We start from the raw sequence: 15,853 nt of genomic DNA on the forward strand, positions 1-15,853 counted from the left end.
ATATAGGAATTAGGAAGTTGAGCGCCGCTATATCAAAATTCAATAAAGTGATTTGATTAAATTATAGGACCAGTCCACATCCCTCGTTCAACCTCGGTCTTGCAAGTTGCAACCTCCAACTTGCAATGTTAATAAAAGAAATATTTATTAAAAACCTTATCCTATATATCTATACGCTTCCTAAATGTAAACATTAAACAGGCATCATGGGTGTGATCTGATGGGTCATGAACAAAGCCGTACTAGATAGGAATAATGCGTATAATTATTATAACAATTGATGCCAATGTAACCAAAGCAAAAAATACACTAAATATATATATGGAGACATTTAAATTGACATGATTTTTTACTTAAATATATAAATTGAGTGTTTGTATTAACCACCCAGACTATATCAAATTTGTTCCAATTTGGCACTCTTTTCCGATCCAGCATATTTTGTGAACTTCACGCATAAGAGGCACATATGTAGTCTGTGTGGTCAATAAGTAACACCCCAAAATGTGTAAGTGAAAAAGCATGTCAATTTTATGTTATTTAAAATGTTTTTGGATACAAGAATTTGTATATATATATGCAATAATAATTTCAACACAAGTTCAAGTCTAAGATTAACACACTTATGAAATTCCTTAACACCCTCAATACAAGATTATAAATAATCTATCCAAGTATGTTAACTTTCAGAAATGAGATGAAACAAAATTTTAAAGCCAAGTCCCCCAATTTTCTGGAGTTTCCTTAAGGAATAATTCCCCACACTGTACCCGACATTATGAAATCTTTCTCCAATGATAAAATAGTCAAACAAATCAACTGTAGCGGTACCTCAAACAATTGAAATCTCTTTGAACTCACTCAATGATTTGATTGATCACACGAAATATTTTTGAAGACAAGAAGAGTTTGCATATTCAGAAAAATTTTATCAAAACCTGTGGATGAAAGCAGATTTTTATAGTCATCAGGTGCCTCTTCTGAAAGGTAGAAGTGCTTCACTTAAAAGGTGTAACCTTTCTGGAAAATCATGTCTGTTCGTCCAAAGAATGCGTCTTTTCCAAACAGGCATACCATTTCATGAATCAGTGTATCATTTCGTTGAAGGGTTGCATCCCTTCCGAAGCATCAATTCGCTTCTGCATTGCATTTCGAAACAGTGTTTTCGCCACTGTATGCATGCATATAAATGAAGGATCAAAAACACAGAAAAAATTTATTGCATATTTTTTTGCGTCAAATAAAAAAAATCGAAGCCAAAACCAAGCAACGACATGTGGAGTAAGTGTTTCTTATGGTAAACACTTCAAAGTTTCCTTCTCCCATGAAGGTGGGAGAATTAGTGAACTTTCCCTTAAAAAATAGAACATTTTCCATTTGAATGTCTCGCTTTCTCTCCACTATTTTTTCCTCCATTTTTTATTTCATACTTTTCATACGTATTTAACCCTAACACTTTATACATCTCTTGTGTATGTATTCAGCTAAAAATTCAAAACATTCAGAAGGTGCATCACCAATGCCCATGTCCTCATGCATCATTATCTCATTCCGTAACCACTAAATAGGTAGCCCAACCCCCACGTCGTGAACAAATTCAAAAGCTCTGTTCTATATATTCTCCTCTTTTTTACATCCAAAGCTCACATACAATTGGTAAGACAAATATTCCATCTTCCCACAAAAATGAGTGGAGGCATCAGTAAACCAACCTTCACTCTCTTCTTTTTTCTTTTCCTATTTGCTTCTGTTCAATCAGCTCGTTCCCCATTCGCCTGTGACCCAAAAGACGGGGCAACTAAAAAACTCCCCTTTTGTCAAATCAACTTGCCCATTGGTGACAGAGTGAAGGACCTCATTGGGCGATTGACATTGCAAGAAAAGGTGAAATTGTTAGGGAACAATGCTGCAGCAGTGCCAAGGTTGGGTATTGAAGGGTATGAGTGGTGGTCTGAGGCACTTCATGGAGTGTCAAATGTTGGGCCAGGGACTAAGTTTGGTGGTGAATTTCCAGGTGCCACTAGCTTCCCTCAAGTCATCACTACTGCTGCTTCTTTCAATGCTTCATTGTGGGAAGAAATTGGACGGGTAAGATTAATATTAATATTACGTATGTTGTTGCTTGTCGATACTCTGCTAATTATATTTAAGTTCTTTGTACGGATTGAATTGTGAAAAATACTTATACGAAGCAAGCAACTATAATGTAATTATATCCACTGGCAGAGGGATTGTTATAGTTATGGATACAACAGTACCGAATAGCTTCAACTCAAATTTTGTTGTCCATGCATAAACTAATTAAACATAATTTTTTTCTAACAAGTTATAATTGATGACATAGTAAAAGATAAATGGGCTATCATCCACTATAAACACGCTACAATGTGAATATTATATACAACTAAAATGTTAGTATTATATATAATCTAAACATACTTTAGTAAGGTTAAGGATAATGTGGTTGTTACTTTCTCTGTGGTGCTTAGAGCTGAGTAGACTAGAGATCTTACATTTTTTCGATTCTTGCGTTTGCATGGAATTGCTGAATTTTGGCGGTGGATATTTTTTTAAAAGTTTTTACACACTTAACTATGTACATAATTTGATATTCCCACTGTTTCGGAATAATTGAATTATTAGGGTATTTATTGGTATTTCAAAATAAGTGAATCATTGAATTTTTTTCCAAATTTATCCTTATGATTTGACAACCAATTAACTTTTGAAAAGGTATTACAAGATCAGTTTTTTCTTTTTTGGGGATAAAAATGAAAAGTTGTGTTAAATTTATATCTTTACTGCTTTTTTCTTAATTTGTGTACCAAAATTCAACAATTTATTTATTATGAAGCGGAGGGAGTAATTTCCAAATTATTTTGAAGGACAGGTTGCTATCTGAAATTATTACAAATTTATTAGTACTATACTTTCTAAGGAATTAGAACTTTTTTAGCTTAGGTAAAACACTCCTTTAGATTAGCTAGAAAAACTATAAATTCCATATAAAAAGAGTATGAAGAAGAGTATTTGATAATTCCAATCGAAAGGTAATATAAACTCAGTCTAGTTTTGACATCTGCTCGTGATGAACTAAAATTATTGGGGCAATGCATCACAAAAGAATTGCTGATCCCTTTATCCTTTGATTCTAAAGAGCATAGTGGGAGTGGAATGATTGGGGAGTAATTAAGAGAAAAAATATTAAAGGTGTGTTTTGGTAAAGAGTAAAGGTTTTCTTTCTTGTGTGCTAGTTGCAACCAATCAAAGGCTTGACTGCTTGATAAAGTTGGCAAGTATGTGGAAGGGTCCCATAGGCCGTAACTTATTCGACTGTGACTATATAATAGCATCCAGCCAAGTTGCAATTGTGCCAGAACAGGCTCTTTATTTTATTTAATATATATAAGGTCACATCCCTTTATCAACTCCAGAACAATGTCCCTTGGATAACTTAGGTTCATTATTTCAAACTTCAATTTGAATCGTAATATGAAATTAAAATGAAAAAGTTTGAAAAGTACTCTAAGTTATTGTCGATTTCAAGTAGAATGGAGTATGAGAGTGGTTGAAAAAAAACGAGTATGAGAAAGTGAAAAAGCAGTATGAGACGAAGGGGAAGATAATTTTACGTCATACATTTAATTTCTTTGGCAGTTTAATAAAACATAATTTTGATTTTCAAATATTTTTCGACGTTAAATTCATTTATTTTTTCAACTTCAACCAAATATTGATCGATAGTGACTAAGCTAGCATCTCACTTATAACTCAGCTAGTATCTTGCTTATAATTTGGCAGAATACAATAATTTAACGCACATTAGATATATATATTTAAAAAATACACTTGATAAATACAAATAATTTATTTAAAATTTAGTTATTTTTCTTTTCTAAATTCATAATTTATAGACTCAAAATTGTAACTCGACATTTATGTTAACGAGCCAAAGATGATATCCACTTTAATTAAAAGGAAAATTATACAATTGTCTCTATTTTTCGTTACTAGTAGTCTAATATATAAAAGAAAGAGCAGCCTGATCAGTACATCTTTGTTACATGCAAAATTTAAAGAAGATCAAATCACAAATATTTATTATACATAGTCTTTAACTCATATTTTTATAACGTTAACGTGTAATCTCCTAGTTATATGATAATAACTTAATCTGTAGTCTGATATATAGAAAAAATTTATCAACTTAAGTATTAAATTAATACTAATAATAATAATGTGTGATTATGGTGGGGACACTGGCAGGTGGTATCAGATGAAGCAAGAGCCATGTACAATGGAGAGATGGGAGGTCTGACATATTGGAGTCCAAACGTGAACATATTGCGAGACCCTAGGTGGGGAAGAGGACAGGAGACTCCCGGTGAAGATCCGGTGGTTGCCGCTGTATACGCTGAACGTTACGTGAGAGGATTACAGGGAAACGAAGAAGGTGACCGGCTGAAAGTGGCAGCATGTTGCAAGCATTATACGGCCTACGACCTCGATAACTGGAGTGGGGTTGACAGATTCCACTTTAATGCTAAGGTATAATTTCATACCCCACTTTTCTCGGTAGATGGTTGGTCATAAAAATTACTTTTATTCGAGTTAAAGTTAGAGTTAGAGTTGGAGATTAAGCTGGAGTTGAAGTTGTGTTTGGCCAAATTTTAAAAAGAAAAAAGAAATTGAACTTTTAAAAAATCTTTTTAAATATGATGTTGTGCTCTCAACTTTTAAAAATTAACAAAATCAATTAACTATTAATTTACCTACTAACATACAACCAAATGTTGAGAATATAATTTATATGTCTTCAATTGATAAAATAATTAACAACAAATTAATTATTATGATTGTTATTCTACTAAAATTTAAATAAAAATATCACAAGCATGAGCTAAATAAGTTTATCTAATCTTAATCGATTGAATAGAAAAAATATATTTTGATAAATATGATTGATGAATATAAATATATTTTATATATTCTTAAATTTGTTGATGAAAATTCTTAGTTACTTTCACGTGAATTAATTATTTTATTGAATTTGATCTTTTTAAAAAAATTTACGTATGAATTATTTCTGAATGGATTAGTGCTAATTTTTTGCTTTTTCTTTATTGATGATATTGATTTTCCTTGAATTTTTTTTGTTTTGGTAAAGAGAACAAACTTTTGTTAAGCAAATTACCACACTCGTCTCTGTTGGAAATCCATAAAATCAAAATAAGGTAATCGTCAATATGGATCGTTACGTTATGTTTGATATGCGATTTTATTGATCACTTTTTAATAATTTATTAAAATCATTATAGCCATTATATGATATATACAAAAAATTAGAATGGCTTAAATTTCTCATTTTTAAATAACATAATGTTCTAGGTCTTATATTTCTATAATATAGTTCATTCAAAACAAAAGTTAATATATTTTCACCATAGATTGTGTCATTTATTATTTTTTATTCACGTTAGTAAATTTTGGTTAAAAGATTAGAATATCTGTAACAATTAAAAATGATATTGTATCATAGAAAACAAATAATAATTTTTGTTTTAGGGTGGTTGGTTGTAGTTATAAGAGGGGTTTGTGTAAAAATTTGAAGATTGGATTATATGTAATAATAATCAAAGATGAAAATAGAAGTGAAAAATTGTGAAAACAACAAAAAATTGTTTTCACTTTTTGGAATCCAACTCTGAAATAATTTTTCGAATTTTTATGGTCAAACACCATAATTTTCAGAAAAGTGAAAGAAGTGAAAAAAAAATTCTGGAAAAAAGGGAAAAAAATTTATGGACAAATGGGCCCTAAGTTTAGTTTTACCTATTCAATATTGATTTATGCTCATAATAAATAAAATAATAATTTAATTTTACTATATTTGAATATAATAGTTCAATGCTTAAAATATGACTCTAATTCAGAGATAAATGAGAACTTTTAAGCAGTAAATTAGAAATTACGAGAGAAGTATGAGTGAAAAAAGTGTCAAATATAATTTTGGAATTGTATTTGAAATTTTTATGGCCAAATGCATGTTGTTTTCACTTTTTTTACTAAAGTAAAATAGCTTTCGAAAACATATAATAATTTTCATGGCCAAACGAATACTAAGTAGCCGTTTGGCCATAAAAACTAAAAATTTTCAGAGTTGGAGTTGGAGTTGGAGTTGAAGTTGGAGTTGGAGTTGTGTTTGACCATGTGTTTTTGAATTTTTTTTTTTTACTTTTGAATTTTTTTTTTAAATATGATTTTATGCCCTAACTTTTACAAACTATTAAAATCACCCAACTAAAATTTACCTACTAATGAAAAAAGAACATAATTAGCCACTATTATAAAAATAATTACATATACATGGCCATATTTAATGAATTTTTATTATGACATATATAATATTTACATTAATAGTCGTTTTCTCATATTTGAAAATTTTAAATATGGATATTATATTTAACAGAGCACTACTTTCTGTTGTTTAGGTAACAAATATTATTTTTCAAACAAATTTATTTTTTTAGGAATTTATTTAATTTATTTCCTTCATTTTCCGTTCCTAAAAAATAGGAAATGATGAGTTGTTATTAAATTTTAGGGTGCCGCTAATTTATTTTTGTAATTTTCTTATACATGAAAGATTTTACTGTGTGTGAATAAATTATTTATATGTAAAACATGCTTTGTATTTTTATATATATGTGTATATGGTATATACATGGTATAAACTTCATATATAAATATGCTTAGTATGTTTCTTTATACTTTGTACTTTTATATATGTGTGTATATGGTATATACATGATATAAACTTCATATATAACATACTTTGTATATTTATATTATAAATATGCTTAGTATGTTTCTTAATACTTTATATATTTATATATGTGTGTATATGATATATACATGGTATAAACTTTATATATAACATACTTTGTATATTTCTATTATAAATATAATACTTTATATATTTATGGATATAAATATAAATTAGTAGTAAAATAATGTCATAAATAAGGGAGAAAATTAAATAAGGGAGAAAAATAATGATGAGGGAGAAAAAGAGACATATATTAACTAGGATAGCATTAAGTTTGAAATTATAATTATCTTATTCTTTAAAACTACTATATACGTAATATTGAAAAAGTAATGTTATAAAGAGAGTTTTATGTAAAAATTTAAAAGATTGGGATTATATGTAATAATAATAAAAGTTGGAATTGGAGTTGGAAAATTGTGAAAACAACAAAAACCCTGTTTTTTCTTTTCAGAAAAATTTTCCGGAATTATTTTTTGAATTTTCATGGCCAAACACCACAAATTCTAACTCCGAAATTTTTTTTTTGGAAAAAAGAGAAAAATTTTCATGAGCAAACGAACCCTAAAATTATGCTATTATTTCTTATTTCTTTATCATAGTCGACCAGAGAGTACTTTCTAAACATCTCGTGAAATTTCCTCGCTTTTTATAGCTCAGCACTTCTAGGCACCATCAATTGTTGCATGTACTGAATAACATTTTCTTGCAATTCGACAAAACAGTCTCTCAACAGAGAAACGCAATATACCACTAGTACAGAGAACAGAGTGCATTATTACCAATGTCCAGTAATAAGAACTTTCATTGTTTTCTACTCCAAATTAAGACGTTAATGAATGCGTCTATACCAACTACAGAATAACTAATTTATCACCAATTTTAGCTTTTTCAATAGTTTCACTTTCCAGGATGCGAAACAATTTTAGGCTCCAGTAACTAGTAATAGGGGCAAATCTAAAATTTGAATATAAGATTTTAGCACAACATATTTAATTATTGAGTGCAATTCAATTTTCTTACTAATTTCACGAATTCTCAACACATATACAAAGTTCGAATCAATTTACTGAGTTCAAATGAATACGTGAGTAATAGTTTTACCCTATATCTGTCTCCGGTAGGTAAGGAGGTTATATGGAATATATTAATATTGTTTAGTAGTAATTTTCAATATTCCAAGTGAAATTGTGGCTCTTCCCACTGAATGGTCTTGACTGAACACAAATCCAGCATACAAATTGGTGTGTGTACCTGCACCACAACTGCAGCTTTAGATTGAACATATGCATTTAAGAGAATTTAAATTCTAATAAAAACTCCAATTATTTTCTTTTTCCTGGCTATATATAAGTTTGATCAATTGCATGCATTGGGCTTCATTTCCTGGTAAAATAGTAATCGGATGCATTTGGATCATTTGAACGGAACATCCAAAAAACAGTTACAAAGATACTCCCTCCGTTTCAGAATAAGTGAATTGTTGGGGTATTTATTGGTGTTTCAAAATAAGTGAATCATTGAATTTTTTTTCAAATTTATCCTTATGATTTGACAACCAATTAACTTTTGAAAAAGTATTACAAAGTCAACTTTTTTTTTTTTTGGTAAAAATGAAAAATTGTGTTAAATTTATGTCTTTAATGTTTTTTTCTTAATCTTTGTGCAAAAATCCAACAATTCATTTATTATGAAACGGAGGAAGTATCATTTTGTATGAAGCTTCAAAAAACTAAGAATGGATTAATTTTAACAATTATGCCAATGCACACAGGTTAGCAAGCAAGATATTGAAGATACATTTGACGTACCATTTAGAAGTTGTGTTAAAGAAGGTAAAGTGGCTAGTATTATGTGCTCTTACAATCAAGTCAATGGCATACCAACTTGTGCTGACCCAGAACTTCTTCGTAAAACCATACGTGGCGGTTGGGGTCTCAACGGCTATATTGTCTCCGATTGTGACTCCGTTGGAGTTTTCTACGAAAGTCAACACTATACAAGAACACCTGAGGAAGCAGCTGCTGATGCTATTAAAGCAGGCCTGGATTTGGATTGTGGGCCTTTTTTGGCCCAACATACTGAGAATGCAGTGCATACTGGCATTCTCAAAGAGGCTGCTATTGATGCTAATTTAGCTAATACTGTTGCTGTTCAAATGAGGCTTGGGATGTTTGATGGAGAACCATCAGCCCAACCCTATGGGCATCTTGGCCCAAGAGATGTTTGCAGCCCGTCCCACCAAGAACTCGCACTTGAAGCTGCTAGACAGGGCATTGTTCTTCTTAAGAATCATGGGCCTGCTCTTCCTCTTTCTCCTCGACGCCATCATACTATTGCTGTCATTGGACCTAATTCTGATGTTACCGTCACAATGATTGGAAATTACGCAGGTAAAAAGAATAACTATTTTTTTCCTCTTAGAAATAGTTAAGGTCACAATTTGCATCACAGGTGACATTGTTATGTGAAAGGTGGACTAATTGGGCTTCTTTTGATATAGGTGTTGCATGTGGATACACAAGCCCATTACAAGGAATAACAAAGTATGCAAAGACCATTCACGAAAAAGGTTGTGGTGATGTAGCATGCACTGACGACAAATTATTTGCTGGAGCTGTAAATGCTGCACATCAAGCGGATGCAACAGTGCTAGTAATGGGCCTAGACCAGTCTATTGAGGCTGAATTCAGAGATAGAACTGGGTTACTACTGCCTGGATTCCAACAAGAACTCATCTCCGAAGTATCCAAGGCCTCGAAAGGTCCTGTGGTATTGGTCCTCATGTCTGGAGGCCCAGTTGATGTTACGTTTGCCAATGACGATCCTCGAATTGGCGGTATAGTGTGGGCTGGCTATCCTGGACAAGCTGGTGGTGCTGCCATTGCTGATGTCCTTTTTGGAGCCCATAATCCAGGTTAAATTACTAAAACCTTTGCACAAAAGTGGACTTTCACTTATTGTAGCACACTCATTTTTCGAGACATTTGAATGACGTTTTTGATTTAAATCCAATCCACGTTACTTCAGTCCATATGGTGCAAATAATCCTCATTTTCCCTAAGGGATCCACAACTCAAATAGCATAGTGAATAGAGCTAATAAATACAAATGATTCTTATTACGATTAACGTGTCCCAATTATATACTGATTGTATACTACTATTTTCAGATGGGAAGCTGCCAATGACATGGTATCCACAGGAGTACCTAAACAATTTACCAATGACAACAATGGAAATGCGATCAAACTTAGCCAAAGGCTACCCTGGTAGAACTTACCGTTTCTACAAAGGTCCATTAGTGTACCCATTCGGGCATGGATTAAGCTACACAAAATTCGTAACCACGATTTTTGAAGCTCCAAAAACACTGGCCATTCCAATAGACGGCCGTCATACATTCAACACCACTAGCATATCCAACAAGGCAATCCGAGTGACACACGCAAAATGCAGCAAGCTATCAATTCAGGTTCATATTGATGTGAAAAACGTGGGATCAAAGGACGGTTCGCACACATTGCTCGTATTTTCAAAGCCACCCGTTGGGCTATGGGCGCCACATAAACAATTGGTCGCATTTCAAAAAGTGCACGTCCCAGCAAGATCACAACAACATGTGGCGATAAATATTCATGTGTGCAAGTATTTAAGTGTGGTAGATAAGGCTGGTATTCGAAGAATTCCTATAGGTGAACACAGTCTTCACATTGGTGATGCTAAGCACTCCCTGTCCCTTCAAGCATCAGTTCTTGGAGTTATTAAATCTTGAATCATTTTTTTTTTTTTTGCCTTGTTCTTTTTTGGGTAAAATCTCCACGTAAAGATGTCTTTGCGTTTATTGGAGATTATTTTTCCCCAATTATTCTTATTCAACAAGGGGATAAGCAAAAATTAGATTTGATTAGATAAGAGGAAGGAAGATACTGTTTGGGAAGTTAATTGTAATTGTAACTTTCAATTGAAACAATTGGATATTGATAGTAATTTTCGGAGCAAAAACAGTGTACCTTTAGTTTGCAGCGGAAATAGATTCTGCTTCCGAAAGGATCTGCCCAAGTTTGCTTCGAATCTCTAGGAAACAAAGCCTTGATGTCACAAACTAAATGCTCTTTTCTCTTGGTGTTTTTGTTAAAAATGCACTGTATTTTTATTTGTTTCTGATCTTTTTTCTTGGTTTTGTTGTCTGAAGAAGCATACTTATAAGGGAATTGGGCGGGTGAACAGTTAACTGTTCCCACCCCTTTTTTTATTTAAATCAACAAGTTATTCCCCTATCTTCTTTCTATTCTGATAATCAAAAAACAAATAAGTGACGGGTTGGATTGGGTCGGTCCACATGGGTGATCCATGATCCGTTTTCTAACAGATATCCATTGCAAAGCTTTAATTTTTCCAACATTTCTATCTTTTCCATATTTTCATAGGCTCTGCTTGCTTCTGTATCATATAATTCAATCTCTACTCCTCTTGATCTCATATAGCAACAGACCAATTCTGAATGGGCTTTTTATGTAACTGTATAGGTGAAAGATCGCATGTATATGTAATTTATCAATATTGGTTAAATAGTGTATAACCTAGTATACATGTTGTATATATATATACACACACGACATATATACATTGCAGCAGTTCATCTTCTTTATTGAGTTATTTTTTCAATCCTTACCAACTCAAATCAGCTCCAAGCAGTTCCAAATTTTACATATGAGCTCCTCGAGATCTAGAGTCTTTTGATGCATTATTCACTCGATGCGACTCACGTTTTCGGCAGATCAAATTTTAAACCAGAGAAACCCCTTTCCTCAATTTGTTAGTGTCCAGAGTAGCAGTCGTATCAGGTCGAATCTTTATCGTCAATTTGTTAGTGTCCACACACGGTGATCGAAATGCCACCGTTAAAATATACTTCACTGGCAACAAAATGTGCTGAAATCATTTTGAGTGATGAGTAATAAATGGATTATTTTGGATAAGAAATTTTGACCCATGAACACTTTGTCTAATTTTCTCATTCTGAAATTCTATTGGAGTAATGGAATGCTTGTGTTGAGCTTGGGGGGGGAAATAGTGGAGATTAAGGGGGGGAATAGTGGAGATTAAGAAAACATCAATACTAGGGCAAAAGGAGATTTATAACTAGTTTTTTGAAGTGTCAAAATAGATCGTCTGGCAAAATTAGTTTAATGCCACATTATGCACAAACGTTAAAGTTCATATTAGTTGTGATATTTTATTGTTTTACCATGATCATTTTTTAAGAAATCTGCATAAAGCAGAAAGCTATTTTTCAGATGTGGGGGATTTAAGAAGAGCTCTATCTGATTTTTCAAGTTTGGGGGATTTGAGTAGAGCTCTACTGTTTCAAGTAATTTCCTAATAATATGTGCACCAGAGGTCAAAGCACAAGTCACTACTAAAAACTTTGTTATTTTGTATCAAAATTAGCGAGGAACAAATTGTATGTAACTATTGCAAAGGACTTTGCAATGTTGTCCCTCATATAAGTTAAATATTTTAATTTTCAATTTTTTTTGAGAAACTAAATGGGGACGTCCCTCACAAAATTATGATGATAATAAAAAGCAAGTTTAATATTTTAATTTTTAATTTTTTTTTAGAAAGTAAAGAGGGACATCCCTCGCTAAATTATGATGATAGTAAAAAAAAAGTTAAATATTTTAGTTTTATTTTTTTTGAAAAAGTAGAGAGGGGCGTCCCTTGCTAAACTATGATGATAATAAAAGGCTGATATTAAATTAACTATGGCGAGAGACTTCTCTCGCTAAATATCAACACCTAAATTAATTATTTCAAAAAAAAAATAAATATTATTATTATTATTATTATTATTATTTTGGTTGGTACCAACAATAACAACTTTAAGTAAAACATATACTGCAATATATGTATATACGACAATATATATATATAGTTATATACTAATTTATAAAACATATACGCATGTATACATTAAATATGCTATTAATAAAACATAAATGGAAATAAAACATAATTTATCCAAGGAGTCCCTCGATGTGCCACATATAATTATTTTTTATTTTGTTTTTTATTGTAGCAACGAAAGCCTCACACTAAATTAAATATATAAAATTGAGAATTTAATAAATAACTATATTATATATTTACTGAAAACAACAGCAGTGTAATCGATTTTTTGATCCCTCGATTATAACTTTAAAACTTTTTTTTCTTTTCATACTTTTTTATTACATTACTCTCTCTATATAGAGAGAGAGACTTCAAAAAATGTTATAACTGAATGAGTTGCTAAGAAAGTGATAACTAGAATAAGTAGAAATATTTTAGTGACATTTTTAGTAAAAATTGATGATTTATTAGCTTATAATTTGATAATGGGAAAGAATACTAATTACTAATAGTGAATATTATGGTAAGTAGAAGTGAATTAATGATATTCTTGTACGGTGTTATTGATTGACAGTCTTATAATTTGATAATTACACTAAGTAGATTTGCACTGCAAAATATTATTAATTTATTAATCTATATGTCAATAATTATGTAAAATAAATGTGTATCTTTAATACATTCATTAAAATAATAGTCATTTATGAACTTCTATGATAGTTAGACTAAATAAAGTATATTAGTGGCTTTTTAGAAATATTATTGACTGGACTAATTATACATTGACAGTTATACTGATTGTAAGTTTATTAGTAATATCAATCAGAAATATTAGTGAATGATGTATTTAAATACTAGAAAGGAGGGACCCGTGTTAGCGTGGCCCAACATCGTTTATATTTTGAAGTTAAAAAGTAAATACTCAAAATTAGATACCAATCAAATGCAAACTGTAAGCATGTATGATAAGTTGAGAGACATTTTACGTTGTTAACTATTGTAATTTATAATTATTTTTTCTTATGTAATTTTCAATTAATACACGTTACTCTCCTTGTCCAAATGTTTGTGGCATTGATAGTCAATTATATTATTAAAATAATTTAAGTTCTTAATTACTGTGATTTATAATAATTTTCTTCTACCCCCAATTTAAGTGGCACTGATATAATTTTGAGAGTTAACCAAATATTTTATATCTTTTAAATTTTTAAAGTTGTTAATTATTGTGATTTATTATATTTTTTTATGTATTTTTTTTGAAATATATAAGAAATTAATTTGGTTTTTTAGATATTTTAAGCTGTTAACTATTGAAATTTATAAAACTTTTATTTAATTTTCAAATAATAAATGTTACTCTCCTTGTTCAAAATTTTGTGCATTAATAGTCAATAATATTTTTAAAATAACTTAAGTTTCTAATTATTGTGATTTATAATACTTTTTCTTATATTCAAATTTAAGTGACATTGATATAATTTTGAGAGTTAGCCAAATATCTTTTAAACTTTTAAATTTTTAATTTTTTTACTATTGTGATTTATAGAAACTTTTAAGTATTTCTTTAAAAATAAATAACCGATTAAGAAAATAAGATAAACAAATTAAAACGGAGAAAAATTGAGGCAAGGAAAAAGACCAATGAAGTTGTGACAAAGAACGCATGTTGACCTTTAAATTTTTTAAGTTATTAATTATTGTGATTTATAGTATTTTTACATTTTTTTGAAATATAGAACTAATTATTTTAAAAAATATATTTTAAATTATTAACTATTATAATTTTATAATACCTTTTGTGTAATTTTTAAATAATATATATTACTCTCTTTGTCCAAACTTTTGTCGCATTGATAGTCAATTATATTTTTAAAATAATTTAAATTTTTTAATTATTGTGATTTATAATACTTTTTCTTTTATTCCAATTTAAGTTGCACAATGCTTGGATGACCACAATAATTAATTAGGGGAGATATAGTAATATCACTATTGAAGTAGCGAAGCAGAAATGTCTTAAATGACTTAACAACTAATTAGAACTGATGTAGTAAAATAACTTTAAACAATATAAGATGTTATGTTAATTTAAAACATCAAGAGTTAGTTTATCATTGCATGTCTATTTTATCTTTTTATTAAATATTATTAATTTTTTAATACTTAGATGACTTATAATAATTAATTAGGGGTGATTTTTAGTAAAATTATGGTTGAAGCAGCTGAAGCAGACATGCCATAAATGTCTATTTTACTTTTTAAAATTAAATATTATTAATTTTTAAATACATAAATAACTTATAATAATAAATTAGGGGTGATATTATAAAATTACGGTTGAAGGAGCTAAAGCAGGCAGCACAAACAGACATGCCAAAAGAGATATTTTAACAATTATACTAAAAAGAAAGGTATTAATCATATTTATAAGAAGTATTATTAATTTATCAATATATACATGATAATAATTAAATGAAAGTATTTTTTTAATTCAAGTCATAGCCCATATACAGGCCATGATTCAATCCATTGAAGAATTCTTTAGCTTGATGCCTAAAAATCTGAGTTGCGGTGATACATGTAGATGGGAGAAACACCTCAAAAAACCCCAAAGGAAAGTTGTTTTGAATGATAATTCAACAGTTAACTCTTATTCTAACCAATCTATCAAGTCAATAATATTTGAGCTAAGTACCATCCGCCTATAATTTCTAAAGTGTTTGCTTCAATTTCAAGCCTCTAATTTAATTTTATTAATTTTCTCAATAAATTGAACCCATCGGAGTTAATACAACTGCTAGAGAGAAACAAAATTAGAAAATATGAATCAAAGAGACCGCATAGGTAATTTTTCATACTGACTTGAAATTTTTTTAATAACATTTTGCATGACAAGAGTCAATTTGACAAATCTTCAAAACTAAAGTGATTTATATTAATATAATTTTTAATTTAAAATTTAGAAGTTAGAAAACTATAAAAAAAATTTTTTTATAAGATGTAATATAATTATTTTCATATTAATATGATAAAAAATACATCTTAAAATATCGATTAAAAATCAGTTTAAATTTTAGTGGCATTTTAAATAATTATTCCATTATTTAATTTTAGTGATTGATTC

At 29.9% G+C, this 15,853-nt stretch overlaps 1 protein-coding gene across 1 annotated transcript; it reads left to right on the forward strand.

Annotated features, from left to right (window-relative positions):
* The first annotated feature begins 1,388 nt into the window (after nucleotides 1-1,388).
* On the forward strand, nucleotides 1,389-10,833 carry LOC107840985 (probable beta-D-xylosidase 2). The gene is made up of 5 exons (XM_016684967.2): nucleotides 1,389-2,088; nucleotides 4,267-4,548; nucleotides 8,604-9,222; nucleotides 9,333-9,746; nucleotides 10,002-10,833. Exons 1-5 carry the CDS (start codon nucleotides 1,687-1,689, stop codon nucleotides 10,601-10,603), a joined length of 2,319 nt encoding a protein of 772 aa, XP_016540453.1. The 5' UTR covers nucleotides 1,389-1,686; the 3' UTR covers nucleotides 10,604-10,833.
* The last annotated feature ends 5,020 nt before the right edge of the window (nucleotides 10,834-15,853 follow it).

The sequence above is a fragment of the Capsicum annuum genome, chromosome 1 (genome assembly GCF_002878395.1).
Source record: "Capsicum annuum cultivar UCD-10X-F1 chromosome 1, UCD10Xv1.1, whole genome shotgun sequence".
Taxonomy (NCBI): domain Eukaryota; kingdom Viridiplantae; phylum Streptophyta; class Magnoliopsida; order Solanales; family Solanaceae; genus Capsicum; species Capsicum annuum.

Excerpts from the sequence above, each read along its gene's own strand:
- LOC107840985 (XM_016684967.2), top strand. The coding sequence starts at position 1,687 with ATGAGTGGAGGCATCAGTAAACCAACCTTCACTCTCTTCTTTTTTCTT. Across the intron at positions 2,089-4,266 it reads TGTGGGAAGAAATTGGACGG|GTGGTATCAGATGAAGCAAG; the intron begins GTAAGATTAATA and ends GGACACTGGCAG. Across the intron at positions 4,549-8,603 it reads GATTCCACTTTAATGCTAAG|GTTAGCAAGCAAGATATTGA; the intron begins GTATAATTTCAT and ends CAATGCACACAG.